At 37.1% G+C, this 14653-nt stretch overlaps 1 protein-coding gene across 2 annotated transcripts in view; it reads right to left on the bottom strand.

Annotated features, from left to right (window-relative positions):
• Positions 1-1196: 1196 nt before the first annotated feature.
• The window catches only part of LOC116286585 (uncharacterized), a 49425-nt gene continuing 35968 nt past the window's right edge, over positions 1197-14653 (bottom strand). For both annotated transcript variants that reach the window (XM_089028203.1, XM_089028204.1), the window contains 7 exons: positions 13214-13486; positions 12076-12169; positions 10937-11089; positions 9910-9981; positions 8663-8824; positions 4391-7427; positions 1197-3865 (listed from right to left, as the gene is read on the bottom strand). In XM_089028203.1, coding sequence (XP_088884329.1) covers positions 3241-3865; positions 4391-7427; positions 8663-8824; positions 9910-9981; positions 10937-11089; positions 12076-12169; positions 13214-13486 — 4416 coding nt within the window. In that variant the 3' untranslated portion in view covers positions 1197-3240. The remainder of the gene's footprint in view (positions 3866-4390; positions 7428-8662; positions 8825-9909; positions 9982-10936; positions 11090-12075; positions 12170-13213; positions 13487-14653) is intronic.

The raw sequence follows: 14653 nt of genomic DNA on the forward strand, positions 1-14653 counted from the left end.
CTAATATATTAAAAAAAAACGATGATAATAATAATAATAATAAATAATAATAATGATAAAATAATATTTAATATTTCTGAATTTAGCATCTTTAACTCGTCCGTATCGTGTCAAAGAAAATACTCGAATATGACTGAATTTAGCATATCTAGAAGCTTAAACATTTCGGCTGTTAACGGTGTATTTTGGCAAAATTTTAGTTTTGAGTCGCGTTTGCCGTTATGGGCCGATTTTCTGACAGTGGTTTTTCACAATATTGTACACCTGCTCGCTTAAAAATCGATGGATTTTCATGAAACTTCAGATTCTTGGAAAATAAATGGCCATAATTCTATCTGCAGAGTTTAAGGAAATCCATGGGCCGGGCTAAATTGTTTTCTTGAAGTGATACGAAGTGCCCCAATTCTTAGCCGAAAAAGTCCTAAAACTTAGTATGCTGTTTGTCGCAATTTAAGAAACAACTTGATGCGATAGAACACCTGGTATTTGTCTACGAATTCGAAACTTTTTGCCATGAATTTGACATATTGAAAGTATAAGAATTATTTTTTAGAAATAGTAGCTCCTAGCTTAGATTCCCCCCTGAATTTAAGTCTCCACACAGATTCACTTTATTATATTATTATTTACAGTATTACATTTTATAGTATCTAAATTAAGGTTTTAAAAATATCTAAATAAAATGAATAAAGATGGGTTTGTCTTACCTTTACGTCCTGGTCGTTGCGAGAGTTGGACAGCTTGGTACTAATGGTGCGCTCAAAGGTCCTAGGTGTTTTTTGAAGTAATCAAGACAAAGAAAAAACAGATAATTGTTTTCGCACTCAATCAATGTTAAATTAATCTTCGGTATTTTATTGGCGACGCAAACAGAAACAAATGCGTCTAACGGGTATAGTATTTGCGCATGCGTAGTTGCTTCCAAGTGGAACAGACGGCCTTTTGAGGTCTAAAAGGTGAAAATACAAAGAAGGGGAGTGAAAGGAAAGAAAAGGAAAGAAAGGGAAAGGAAAGAAAAGGAAAGAAAGGGAAAGGAAAGAGAAGAGAAGAGAACAAAAGAGAAGAGAAGAGAAGAGAAGAGAAGAGAAGAGAAGAGAAGAGAAGAGAAGAGAAGAGAAGAGAAGAGAAGAAAAACCCTGATGATCAATGAAACCTTGTGATCAATGAACATTTATGATCAATGACGACACTTGACGTTATACGAACAATTATACGTCTCTTTTTATTAATTACTTCCTGCAAGATCATATCATATATACTGACTAGTTTCTAATTTTGAAAAAAATTTTTCGTTTGTTTCTCAATAAGCACCCTGCTACATAGCACTATATTTACGGGCACCCTTACAAGCCAAGGTTTTTGACCAATTGAGCAATGCAATTTGCCAACTTGACATTTCCATGACGATACTTACTCACGAAACAGGAGATGAGATGACTTGTACCAATAGGAGAAATATTTAACGATAAACTTCTCACGCAAATCAAACTTTCGTAGTATTACTTTTTGAAATCATTTGGAGACATAAACTGAACTGTAAAACGAGAGCAAATGGTACGAAAGATTCCATCTCTAATTTTGCTCATATATATATATATATATATATTTATTTAATGCAAACATATGTATGCATCATATGTAAGCATTGTATATTACAGTAAGTTAATGTAAACATTGTATATTGAAATAAGTATTTTTATACCCAGTTTTTGCATATGCTGAGACAAACGTTTTGAATTGTATTCGAAAAGATGAGGAGCGAGGAGAATAGGTATAATATTCCAAAAAATCAATAACGTACTGCGTTTGGGAAAGTTGATAAAAATTGTGGTAGAAACGATTTGGAAAAATAAGACAATGTTTGAAGGAATCAAAAAAAAAAAAAAAGAGAAAAAATTTTCTGGGTATTTTCAAAATATTAGAGTTAAAAAACTTTTCAAAAGCTTCGAGGTATTTTAATATAAAAAATTATCAACCAAAATTCCGATATTTTAAATAAAGATCCGACAAGTTTTCTTCGCAAAGTGTAAATATTATATATTCGTATTCAAAGACAAATTAATATCTTCAAATTCTTAAATTCATTATAACAACATTGAATCGAACAGCTGGATGGGAGACAGTCCTATTGAATGTTCACAATATCTCTCCTTAATGAAAGTTCTTAATCTTTATTTTTTTAATCAACCAAAAACAAATGTGAAGGTTATAAACTACTTACGCAAAATTTGATCATAAATTTATGAAATTTGATAATTATTAATATTTATAAATTTCGATAATATTCCTTGAGAATATTGGGTAGTTATGGAAGTTTTTCGATTGTAGATATGATATTTTAGTATTTAAAATTTAAAGAACTCTAGTTTTAACAATATTAAGGAAGTCAAGAATTAACAGCAATTATGATTCTCTTACGTATTGAACAATGTTAACGTTCATATTTTTTTATTTTCTAAAGAAATTCAAGAATAATGTAGAATATTCTGGAACTTTGCTTTAGTGTTAAAGTCGACGACCGGAAAATTAATATATTTTCTTTTCGTAAACGACGATTTTCTAAAAGAAAATGAAATTTTGAAACGAAAATGATAATAAATACGGAGTGTGACACGAAAAGAAAAGACCAAAAATATAACAAAATCAAAACTTTAACATGTTTGTAGCGAAACAAAAGAAAATCTCCGCAAAAACCATCTTAATTTGAGCAATTCTTCTTACGAATTGTGGAAATTTAGTTACAATTCGTATTAACTTTACGAAAAACAAAAACAAAACAAAAAAAACAAAAACAAAAAAAAAAACCCCAAAATATTTAGTTTTGCGTGAGCATGTTGACCATCCTCTTCTTTGCGTTTAGTGTCTTTTCCGGTTCTAATAGAGCTTTCTTCACATCCTAATAACTGTTATCTTAAAGAATAATACAAAATAGAAGGATGTTAATTTCTTTGTTTTCCAAATACTTATCGAACGTTTGTAACGAACAATTTTTCTAAAGACCTTCAGTTCTTCTGTTATAAAACAGGAACCTTGGATCCGGCAAAATTTGTGGAAGACAATTAAATGCAAAATAACCGTAACAAAAGAACTTGAACAAAATAAGAGTCCAAAATTTCAGAAATATAAATTCCTTGTATATAAATTGTTTGTGTAATAACTTAGTATATATTTTACTTAATATATATTTTTTCAATGTTTGTTATTAGCTTGAAATAATAATAATAATATAATAATTTTTTTTTACAGACTGTGAGAAGTACATTTGATCTTTCTACTCTTTTCATCTGTCTTCTTCGTCGAATTTGACTCTTTAGTTTTCTTCTTCTTCATTAATCCGCACATTTTACAATTCGAACCTTCACCACTGTAACGAATCACGTACGAATTTTTATTCGGAACTTCGTCGGGTTTTTCCGAACTGTCTTCGCTGTTTTGTCGTTCAACGACAAATTTCACTTTATCGTCGAATGACATGTTCTCATAAGCAGAAAGTCGATTGACGATTTCGATAACTTCTTTATCTTCTACTTTAGGTTTTAGTTCCGGGATTGGTTCGATTGGAATAGACTCCAACAGTGCACACAGATCAACTTCATCGAAACTCGAGTTTTTCCTATCGTCATCGGCTACCATCCTTGTATTTTGAAGTCGTGTATCTTGTGTTGGTTCAGGGTTCTTGATGTCTCTATGTTTTCTTTTGCGTAAGCATGAGGTCTGTTTTGGTTCAACCACCATCTTGTCGAACGTTACTCGTTTTTCTGTCTTGGTTTTCCTCTCGCTGGCGTCAGTTGTGTCTGAACTAGTCGTGGATTCGTTGCATGATACTGTGCTTGCTCTTATTGACGGTTCCGTTTTCACATCCATTCTGGAAAGTCAATGACATGAAGAACAACATTGAAAAGAAAGAAAGAATAAAAGAAATATATAAGAAATGAGTGGATGGATGGATGGATGGATGGATGGATGGATGATGGATGGATGGATGGATGGATAGTGGGATGGATGGGTGGATGGATAGCGGGATGGATGGGTGGATGGATGGATGGATGGATGGATGAATGGATGAATGGATGGATGGATGGATAGCGGGATGGATGGGTGGATGGATGGATGGATGGATAGCGGGATGGATGGGTGGATGGATGGATGGATTGAATGGATGGATGAATGGATAGCGGGATGGATGGATGGATGCATAGATAGATGGATGGATGGATGGATTGAATGGATGGATGAATGGATGGATGGGTGAATGAATGGATGGATGGATGGATGGATGGGTGGGTGGGATAAGATTGGATGGGACTTAAGAGATGAGATGGGTGGGTAGACAGATAGATAGATGGATGAACGACATGGTATATGATGGATGGGTGAAATATGAACATACCTTGGTAAAGTCTCACGTTCCTGTCCCTCAATAATCTGGTCTTCCAGCTCTGTAATCTGTTCTCTAACTTCATTCAATTCTTCCTCCAACTTTGCCTTGTACTGAGCAAACTCCATGATCTCTGATTCCAACCTCGCCGTGTCTTCCATGTATGACAACAAATTCGCCCTCAAAAGCTCATTAGATTGATTAACTTTCTCAGGATCGCTCAAGCAATGCTCGCACAACGTAATACCATACTTGCTCTTCATCAATTCATTCTGTAGTTTCAACTTTTCTTTTAACAAATCGCAAATTTGAAGCTCCTTTGTCGCAAGATGCGAGGAGAGGCCAGACAGTTTTTCCTCGAGTCTAGAGTACAAGTCATACATCGTCCCTTCATTGCCATTCTCTCTTCTCAACACCGATAGCAACTTTGTTAATTTTTCTCTTTCTGATTTATTGAGATAGGGAAATTCCGTAAGATTCTCCCCCGTGTTCTCTTGTGATATTTCAGACTGGGATTCAATGTTGCTGGCTTCGCACGACTTTATACTTTCCAAGGCTTCATTATCTTTAAACTGCTGCAGGAAATCCTTGATAATTAATAATTTAATCTTTAGTTCTTCTTGAAATCGAAAGATTTCTGTCTTGTTTTCTCTGATAATACTTATCTCAGAAGGATTGACTAAACATTGTTCGTCTGGTACTAAATTACAATTGGAGAGAGATTCAGCGATATTTGATTCACTTCCAGCACTACTTCTCTCGCTTGATGCTTCAGTTGCCGTCGAAGTGTAACCAGAATCAATAGATATAAGTCTCTGGCGAGAAAAGTCTAATTGTTTTCCTTCAATCCCAAGACAAACTAAAATCCCATCTACAAGGCACAAGAGTTCCTTCTGCAAACTGAGTACAATGTGCATTAATGAGATAAGTTCTTCCTTGACTTGGTCTATAGCTCTGCTCGCTTCATGGATTCTTTTATCTAGGCATTTCCTTTCATCATCTATCGACCCAAGCTCTTCCTTCATTCGAAGTGACTCCTCTTTCCATTCATCCAGGCTGACTTTAAGTTCTTCAACTCTTCCATTCAAAATCCCTTCTGTTTCTTTATACAACTCGATCTGTGTCTTCATACTTTTTATCTCCTCTGAGCATAGCGAACTGTAAGTTCTCAACGTCTCCAGCTCAGATGCCTTGATAGATATTTCTTCTGTTAGAGCAACTTTCTCGTTTAAACAGTAAGTTAAACTCTCTTGTAGCGTCAAGAGGTTTCGTTCAAGTGTTTTTATATCGTGTTGTAGAGCTTCATTCTCCTCAACAGCATTAACTTTTTCATCTTTCATCTCGCTTAGAGAAAAGTTTAATCTAGATTTTTCCGACAACAATTCATCCAAATCGTGTTGCAACTTTTTCACTGTCGCCTCTCGTTCGTCAATATCGTTTTGCAACTTGCTGTTCTTAGTTTCAAAATCCGAAGTTAACTTCTCCAACTCGTTCTCTCTTTCTTGGACTGCTTGTAAATCTCGTTCGAGGAGATTTCTTTCGGACAGGACAGCCGACACAGATGTCTTCAATACATCAGAGGTACTTTCAATCTTATTCCTCAATGCGTTATTTTCGTCCATCAAAGTCAAAACATCACAACGCAGCTTTGAACATTCTTGGAGCACACCTTGTAGTTCTCCTTCGATTTCATCTCTTTGATTACGCTGCTCTTTCATATCCCTTTCTATTTTTACTCTCTGAGCAACCAGTTCGTTGTATTCAGTGTCTAGCTTGCTAACTTCACACATCAAGTCAACTGCTTCATTTTTGAGGCAAAGAATTTCCTGGTCCTTGAGGAAGATTTCTGTCTCCAACTGGACGATAGTTTCTCTCATTTTCTGTTGCTCCTCTTCCACAGGAGACGATTCTTCAGCGTTATTATTTTTGGTTTCTTCCATTTTGCTTTCATTTGAAGCATCACCATCTTTTTTCAGCAGTGAATTCTCTGCTTGTAGTCTAGCAATGTTCGTTTGCAAAAATCTCTCATTTTCTTTATGCCGTGCAACAAGTTTCCCTACTTCTTTCAACTTTCCCTCGAACTCTTCTGCTTTTATAAGAAAACGATTATTCTTGTGTTCAGCTGTTTGTAGTTTTATCTTCAGTTCTTTGGTTTCTCTTCTCGCTTCGTTTGACTCTTCTATCCTGGTTGCTTCAGATCTTTTTAAACAGTTTTCAAGTATTTTGACTTTTTCTTCTAGCTCTCTGCTTCCTGCACGTGCAGTTTTGAGCTGTGCACTTAATTCTTCAATCAACTCGTCCTGAATTTTTCTCTCTTTATCAAGTAATCCTCTTGCTTCGTTACCGTCGTGTAGTTTCTCCTCAAGTACTTTGAGTTCCTCTTTTAATCTTCTGTTGTCATTACCAACTTCTGTGTCTCGACATCTCGAGAGGTCATCATTGCTTCTTGACTTCAGCTGTTCTTCGAGTTCATGAAGTCTTGTACGCAGTGCCATGCTATCAGAAACAGCATCCTCTAACCCAACTGCAACTTTATTTACGACAATCTCTTCATTACCTTCTGCAATTGCGTGCTCTTTCAACTTCTCTTCCAAATCTCGAATTCTTTTCAATAATGACTTGTCTAAGTTTATACTCAACTTTTCTTCCAAGTCTTGAACTTTAGAAATTAAATCCTGGTTGCTTCTTTCTGCGAGTTTTAATTTTTCCACAAGTTCAGAATCACTTGCAAACTTAGGCAAAACACTTTCACTGTCTTGGAGTTTTTTCTCGACTTCAGACAACTTACGATTCAAAGATTCATTTTCTTTCTCGGAATCATTCAACCGTTTTCTCATCTCAGCATTTTTTTCACACAACGCTCGATTCTCAGCCTCCATTTCTGCAAGGCTAGAACTTTCTAATGGATGACTTAGCTTTTCTCTGCTGTTGGTACTTTCTGATCCTTCCAACACGACGCCTTCGTCCACGGATATCAATCTACCATCGCTACGAGTTGAGCTATCTTCAGAAGACTTTTTTCGGAATGACACCAGTGATGACTCCACTCCTACAAAACAAACAAAAGTAATTTAGATACTAATTCAATTATCTCCCGCCCCTCCCCTGACAAAAATTCTGCCAATGTTTGAGCATTTATCAGGGATGGGTCACAATATAAAGTAAATATAAACAGGCTATAGTTTTATTGGAGATAATATGTACATAAACAACTCTTCACTTAAGACGTTTGTAATATTTAAGTATCTCCACCCTCAATGTTGTTGATATGTCAATATTCGCCCGGCTCAAACCGGAAGGGAGGTGACGAGTATGTTCAACTAAAGAATATAACTCTAGAGAATCCTTAGGATCCTGTCTACAAGTAACACTACGCCAGCTTTGAAAAACAGTAGATTTTTTCGTCGCTGATTTTGATTTTTAGCATTTTGGAAAGAACTATTTTCTTAATTTTGATTCCGGGTCGAATGCAGGAACCAATCAATATTGAGATATTTTTGCAATTTCCTTTAACGAACTCAGCATAAATGATTTGTTGGTTTATTTATATCACGTTAGCGCTCTTTTCCATATGGATATGATCGAATGCAGAGGTTAATTGTTTCAGGGTTTTATCTGTGAGTTAGCTATGCCCTGACTTTAATCAGCCCGGAGGTTGTTTCAGGGTTTGATCTTTGAGTTAGCCATGTCCTGACTTAGATCAGCCCTGAGGTTGTTTCAGGGTTCTATCTGTGAGTTAGCCTTGCCCTGACTTAGATCAGCCCAGAAGTTGTTTCAGGGTTCAATCTGTGAGTTACCCATGCCTTGACTTAGATCAGCCCAGAGGTTGTTTTAGGGTTTGATCTGTGAGTTAGCCGTGCCCTGATTTAGATCAGCCCAGAGGTTGTTTCAGGGTTTGATCTGTGAGTTAGCCATGCCCTGACTTACATCAGCCCAGAGGTTGTTTCAGGGTTTGATCTGTGAGTTAGCCATGCCCTGACTTTAATCAGCCCGGAGGTTGTTTCAGGGTTTGATCTGTGAGTTAGCCATGTCCTGACTTAGATCAGCCCAGAGGTTGTTTCAGGGTTTGATCTGTGAGTTAGCCATGCCAGGACTTAGATCAGCCAGAGGTTGTTTCAGGGTTTGATCTGTGATTTAGCCGTGCCCTGACTTAGATCAGCCCAGAGGTTGTTTCAGGGTTCCATCTGTGAGTTAGCCATGCCCTGACTAGATCAGCCCAGAGGTTGTTTAAGTTTTTTGTAAAATTTAAAATCTTTTAGAGTTTTCAATAGAGTTGGAACATACCTGAGAGGTCAAACCTCATCTGCTCTTCTCTTAGTTGCTTTATTTTCTTTTCCATGGCAGCTTTGTCCAGTAAAAGAATACAGTTGATCAGCGCCTTGTCCATCAACACATGACACAAGGACTGTTCCAGGTTTAACACAGTGAAGATTCCTGGTTCTTCGCCTAAGATAACGAAAGACAAACAAACGAAAGAAAATATGAAACAAACAAAACAAAACAAAACAAAACAAAACAAAAAAAAAACAAAAAAAAACAAAACAAAAAAACAAAACAAAACAAAACAAAACAAAACAAAAAAGAAACGAAAAACGAAAAAAATCGATAAACGCATTTTCAACCTAAGGTTTAATGTTGCACCAGTTAGAGACCATGTACTTAGACCCTAGCAACCTTCATGTGATATTTCGAGGACCATCCAGTCAATAGACCTAATCAGCTAAAGTGTTGCTATGTACGTTGCCACCCAATTCAAACCACATGGGACTAAGTTTCATTGTTCGTTATATTTTGGTTTCACAGTTGAATTCGTAGAAACAAACGCTTCTATTCCCAGAAGGTTTGAATTGGGTGGTAACGTACGTAGCAACACGTTAGCCGATTAGGTCTATATAACTTAGACGTCGTTTTGTCTAATGGTTAAGAAGATGCGTGGGCGATGAGAAATGCCTACCCAGATAGCTGGCGACTTCACAGTTGAATGGAGGACGTATGTCATTACTGCAATAGTCGATCATGAAGTTGGTAATTTGAAACTTATAGTTAAAATGTGGTTCAAAAGAAAAGGGATTTTTTTAATTAAAAAAAAACAACAAAAAACAAAAACAAAAAAAAACAAAACAAAAAAAAAAAAACCAAAAACAAAACAAAACCAAAAACAAAAAAAAAAAAACCAAAAAAAAAAAAAACCAAAAAAAAAAACCAAAAAAAAAAAAAAAAAAACCAAAACAAAACAAAAAAACAAAACAAAACAAAACAAAAACTTAAAATGGATCGAAAAAGAACATCGAAAAAAAAAAAAAACAAAAAAAAAAAAATCGAAAAAAAAAAAATCTGGTGGTATAAGAGGAATGGGTGGATGAATTGGGGAAAATGCTTGATGGAATAGGATAGGATGAGACGGATGAGTGGGATGGGATGAAAATAATAGGAGGATGGATGGAATTGAATAGAGTGAATGGGTAGATAGAATGAATGGAATAGGATAGATGGAGAGGATTGGATGAGAGGAGATGAATATGAACACTTACGCATGGGGTCGATACGACGTTGCACATATTCCTTCAATGTTTCGTGTAATTTTCGCTTGTTATCAAGGATAACTGTAGAACAAACACACAAAAAAGAACAAGATTGAGAATAACTACTGGTGTTCATTCATCACAATCCAGATTACTCAAAGAAGATATAAATAATAAATAATAGTATTTTTATACAAGTGAATATCATAAATCTGGCGCGCACTTTGGTCACAATTTATGTCTTATGCTGCTACAATGGTCAATAGAGCAGTTTTCGTATGACTGTGAAAAGCTCGCGGCACAAACACGGTCGTGACACGGCAAGGGATACGCCAGACCAATCACATCGCGTGAGAATTTACTCTCTATCCAATCAAATACCCGGAACACGGCACAAACACGGTGCAGACATGGTCACGCCACAGTCACGGCACTGCTAGACCAAGCACATGCATTACGCGAGAAAAAAATCAGCTAATTGAAATTCTAGAAAGTATCACGGTCACGGCACGGCACGCTTAACGCACTGAGCTTTTCACAGTCATACGAAAACTGCTCTATAACGCGCGCACGCGCACGCGCACGCGCACGCGCACGCTCGTTTATCGATTTGTGCCGCTTGCAGAGATAAATGAAATTTTAAAGACTAAAAACTCTCTCTCCGTTATTTATTAAATTCATTTGTATTAAAAATACTAAAACAACCATTCGCCTCAGGGTAATCGTTAAATAATAATAGTAATAATAATAATAATAATAATAATAATAATAATGATAATATATATACTAGTTAAAGGCTTTTCTGTAAAAGTAAGATTTAAATGTTCTTTAAAAGTGGGCAGTGAAGTAATTTTTCTAATTGTAGCAAGTAAATTATAGGATATAAGAAATGTCCTATGTTTGGGAGAAAAGGGACCAAAAGATCTAGCCTGCATAGCGGCGCTTTAAAAAGGGCCTGGGGAAGGGTACAATCCCTTAGAGCGCCGCTACGCAGACTACAAAAGATCCAGCTTGTCTTTTTTTCATAACGACATACCTGTGTCAGTAGTCTGTTTGTCCAACAAACGAGAAAGAAACTGTACAGCAGCTTTATCTGTGTTCTCTTTGATTCGACACAGCGTACTTCGAACACGAAGCAGTTTCCCTGCGTAGGACGAGTCTGCTAGTCCATTCTGGGCTGCTGCACCAACTAGGAGAAAAATATTTAGATATAAAAATGAAATCACTATGTTAGACCATCATGAAAGGAATCTCTGATGGATCTCATCATCGCTTTCCCATTTCAGGCCATGCGTCATTCCCTTGAAAATCATTTCTTTGTTTAACAGTTGCGCAATAGCATATGCAGCTCAATCTGGGGGACAAAACAATAGGTTCCAATTCTCAGGAGATTGGAATTCTTTTGTTTTGTCCCCTAGATCGAGCTGCTTTGACGTCACATGCAGAGGCTCTGTACCCAATCATTAATGATTTTCCCATTTCAGACAATGCGTCATTCCCTTTAGTCTCATTTCTTTGTTTCACAAAATGGGCCATCATACCAAATCATTACTGATTTTTCCATCCCAGACCACGTGTTATTCACTTGAGAATAAGATTTTTTGTTTTAGTTGTATCCATATTCATGTGTCTTCTCGTGCGCAACCGTGAAACAAAGAAATGATACTCTAGGGAATGACACGTGGTCTGAAATGGAAAACACATTACGCCCAAGCTGAAAAGTTTTTTATCCCAAAAAGTCACCAATCTTCTCTAGCCTGTCAATTTAACCAATAGACATCAGTTTTTTATGTGTCTGTCCTCTTATTGACGATAAATTGCGTCATCACATTGTCAAAGTAGTGTGGATCCACGAGGCGTAGCCGACACATAAAACTGATGTCTATTTGTTTTTACAATAACAAAAACGATAAAAATTTCTCATTTTTAGCGATCAAAACGACCAACAGAAAGAGCGCGCGCGTCCTATTATTGAAAGTAAAAAAAAAAAAAAAACAATCAGAGCGCGAGAAATTTGCAAGTTATTATAAAACTTACATCAGCTTAAACCTACTAATGGTCTATCACAAATCCTGCGCTCTGATTGGCTGAACCACTTATGCAGTCTATTAGTAATAGACCACTGGTAGAGATTAGAATGGTTTTGAAAACCAAAAGAAGCCTGTTCAGACTTACCGTCAGTGTTCGAGTCCTGGCAAGTTTCCTGTCCATTGGCCATGGTACTGCTGATTGGACAAGGCATACTCTTGGTGAAGAAATATTCTGTAAGCTGAAAAATAAACACGTAGCTCGTTAGATTTGTTGGACAAAAGTTGGAAATATCAAAATTCTAGCATTGTAACAAAAAAATGGTTGGTTCAGGATTTCATAGATTTTATGTTTGAAGTTTGAATAATATGTACTTATTGACCGAGTGGGAGGGCAGTCCGAGAGCCAAATATTTTCCCGTACGGCCCGACCTAACTCAGTCAATAAGCATTTTATCATATGACCCTCACGAAAAAAACAATAAAAAAATAAAAAGAAAGAAAGAAATAGTAAATAAAAGCTAAAAAAGAGAAAGTGCGCGGATTCGAGCAGGGCCGTACGAATCCGTACCTCCCTGCTCGCTCAAAGCCGTACGGCTCTGCTCACGCCATTTTCCCGAAGGTTTTTCTAAGAGCGCACGCCCGAGTAGATACGGGTCATATGATAAAACTACTTATGGTCAGAGTATCTGACTGAGATAGTGAGTGCTTGTAGATGTCAACGCTTCTGGATGTCTTTACGCGGGCATTAACATGGCTTGCGGATAATCCAAGTCCCGTAAAAATCAACATGCGAGTTGAGCGTTGTGTGCATAGAACATTGAATGTAGTGGTAGTGCATGTGAGAGAAAAGTGTCCTCAATTAGTGCGAAAGCGCTAGAACGACTAGACACTTAAATAAAGATATCTATTTATGTATTTCTATTTATCTAGTTTCTTAAACTACTTAGTGCGCTTTATCTTTCATTTTATGTACTTATAGACTGAGTTGGCTCGAGGTCATGCCGTATGGACCGAGCGCGTACAAATGACCAAGATATCTTCCCATCCGGCCAGACCTAAAACAGTTGTTTTATTTGATACGACCAAATTTTCCTCCTAAAATTGATAAATATAGAGCGCGTCAAAGAGGAGAACGAGTTTTTCCGGCCTGCTCACGTCAACCCGTACGGTCCCCACCTGCGCGAGCAGGGCCGTGGTCATATATGATAAAATACCTTCTCCCTTTGATCCCCCCTAAACCCAAGAATAGAAGGATTATAGTAGTTTTCTTAATTCCGTCCTACCTCGAGTAATGTTTCCGCACTGTGAAGCAACAGCTCTCTATCCGTAAGTGTGTATAGTTTCTCAGCGGTCACTTGTTTGTTGACACCAGCACCCCCACCATCACGTAGCAAGTCCTCCATACCATAAAACAGCTCCATGGATATCAATTCCATCAGAAGAAGGGCCTTTGTCTGGTTCTTCAGGGACTCCTCTACTGGGTCTGAGATGGTCTTCTGCCACGGACCAACTCGAGCCTTATCTGGGAGGCCCTGCTCATAACGCCCCACTTCTAACTGAAAAGGAATTATAGTACAGTTAAATTATAAAAATTAACTCACACGGTTTGACTTGCTTTGTTGACTCAAACTTACGTCGTTACACGCTAGTTTTTTTTTAGAGCTGTTTTCGGTATGAGCTGGAAACGATTTTTCAAGTAGCCGTTCCATAGTTAGTAGTTCACCTATGACCGTACTGTATAGCCCTACAGTAACTACGCGTTGTGATTGGATAAATTACTGGAAGGCAATGGAAAGCCATTTCAATGTTACGGCATGTTGTACCATGTACATGCTGTAAGTCAGTACCATACGTTTCCCACTCATACGATAACCATTCATATGGGAAGCCATTTTAATGTTAAGTGCTGTAAGTCGTGTCGTATGTTTCCCACTCATATGATAACCATTATTATGGGGAACCATTTCAGTGTGACGACATGTTGTACCGTGTACATGCTGTAAGTCAGTACCGTACGTTTCCCACTCATATTATAACCATTCTTATGGGAAACCATTTCAATGTTATGGCATGTCGTACCGTGTACATGCTGTAAGTCAGTGTCGTATGTTTCCCACTCAAATGATAACTATTCTTATGGGAAGCCATTTCGATGTTAGGTAGTCGTACCGTGAAGTGCTGAAGTCAGTACCGTATGTTTCCCACTTATACGATAACCATTCTATAGTGCACAAGCAGTTTAGTAGATGTGCATTTTACGAGGCTCTCCGAGGTCTTTTGAATCTCCCCGAAATTTGACGAACGATCCGCAAGCCTTCACAAGGGTACCCGAGGCTCCGGGAAAATTGGTTGAGCGTTTTCGGTCTCTCTTACACGTGTGTGGTTTTCCGAGTGGAACAGCCGATAGCTACAAAACACGAACATCTTGAATCGTTTAGTTTCACTGCTTATGAATGGATAAGACAAAGGAGCACCGTCATTTGTTACCGGATTTTCTTATCTTGTAACTAGACACAGCGTCTAACTATTAAATCAAACATTACAATGATAAGACAAAACAGCATTGGAAGCTTTGTTAATACCAAAGATAAAGCCAGGGACTAGATAATTAAGATACATTTTATCTTCAAAAAACTGGTTTTCCTGTGAAAATTGAATACCTCATAGTGTGGCAAAAGTAAAGAAAAGTATTCTGTATTTCTACAAAAAGAGATTTATTGCCT

Source organism: Actinia tenebrosa, unplaced genomic scaffold (genome assembly GCF_029948245.1).
Source record: "Actinia tenebrosa isolate PJP-AT-01 unplaced genomic scaffold, QUT_ActTen_1.0 PGA_scaffold12__29_contigs__length_12842862, whole genome shotgun sequence".
Taxonomy (NCBI): Eukaryota; Metazoa; Cnidaria; class Anthozoa; order Actiniaria; family Actiniidae; genus Actinia; species Actinia tenebrosa.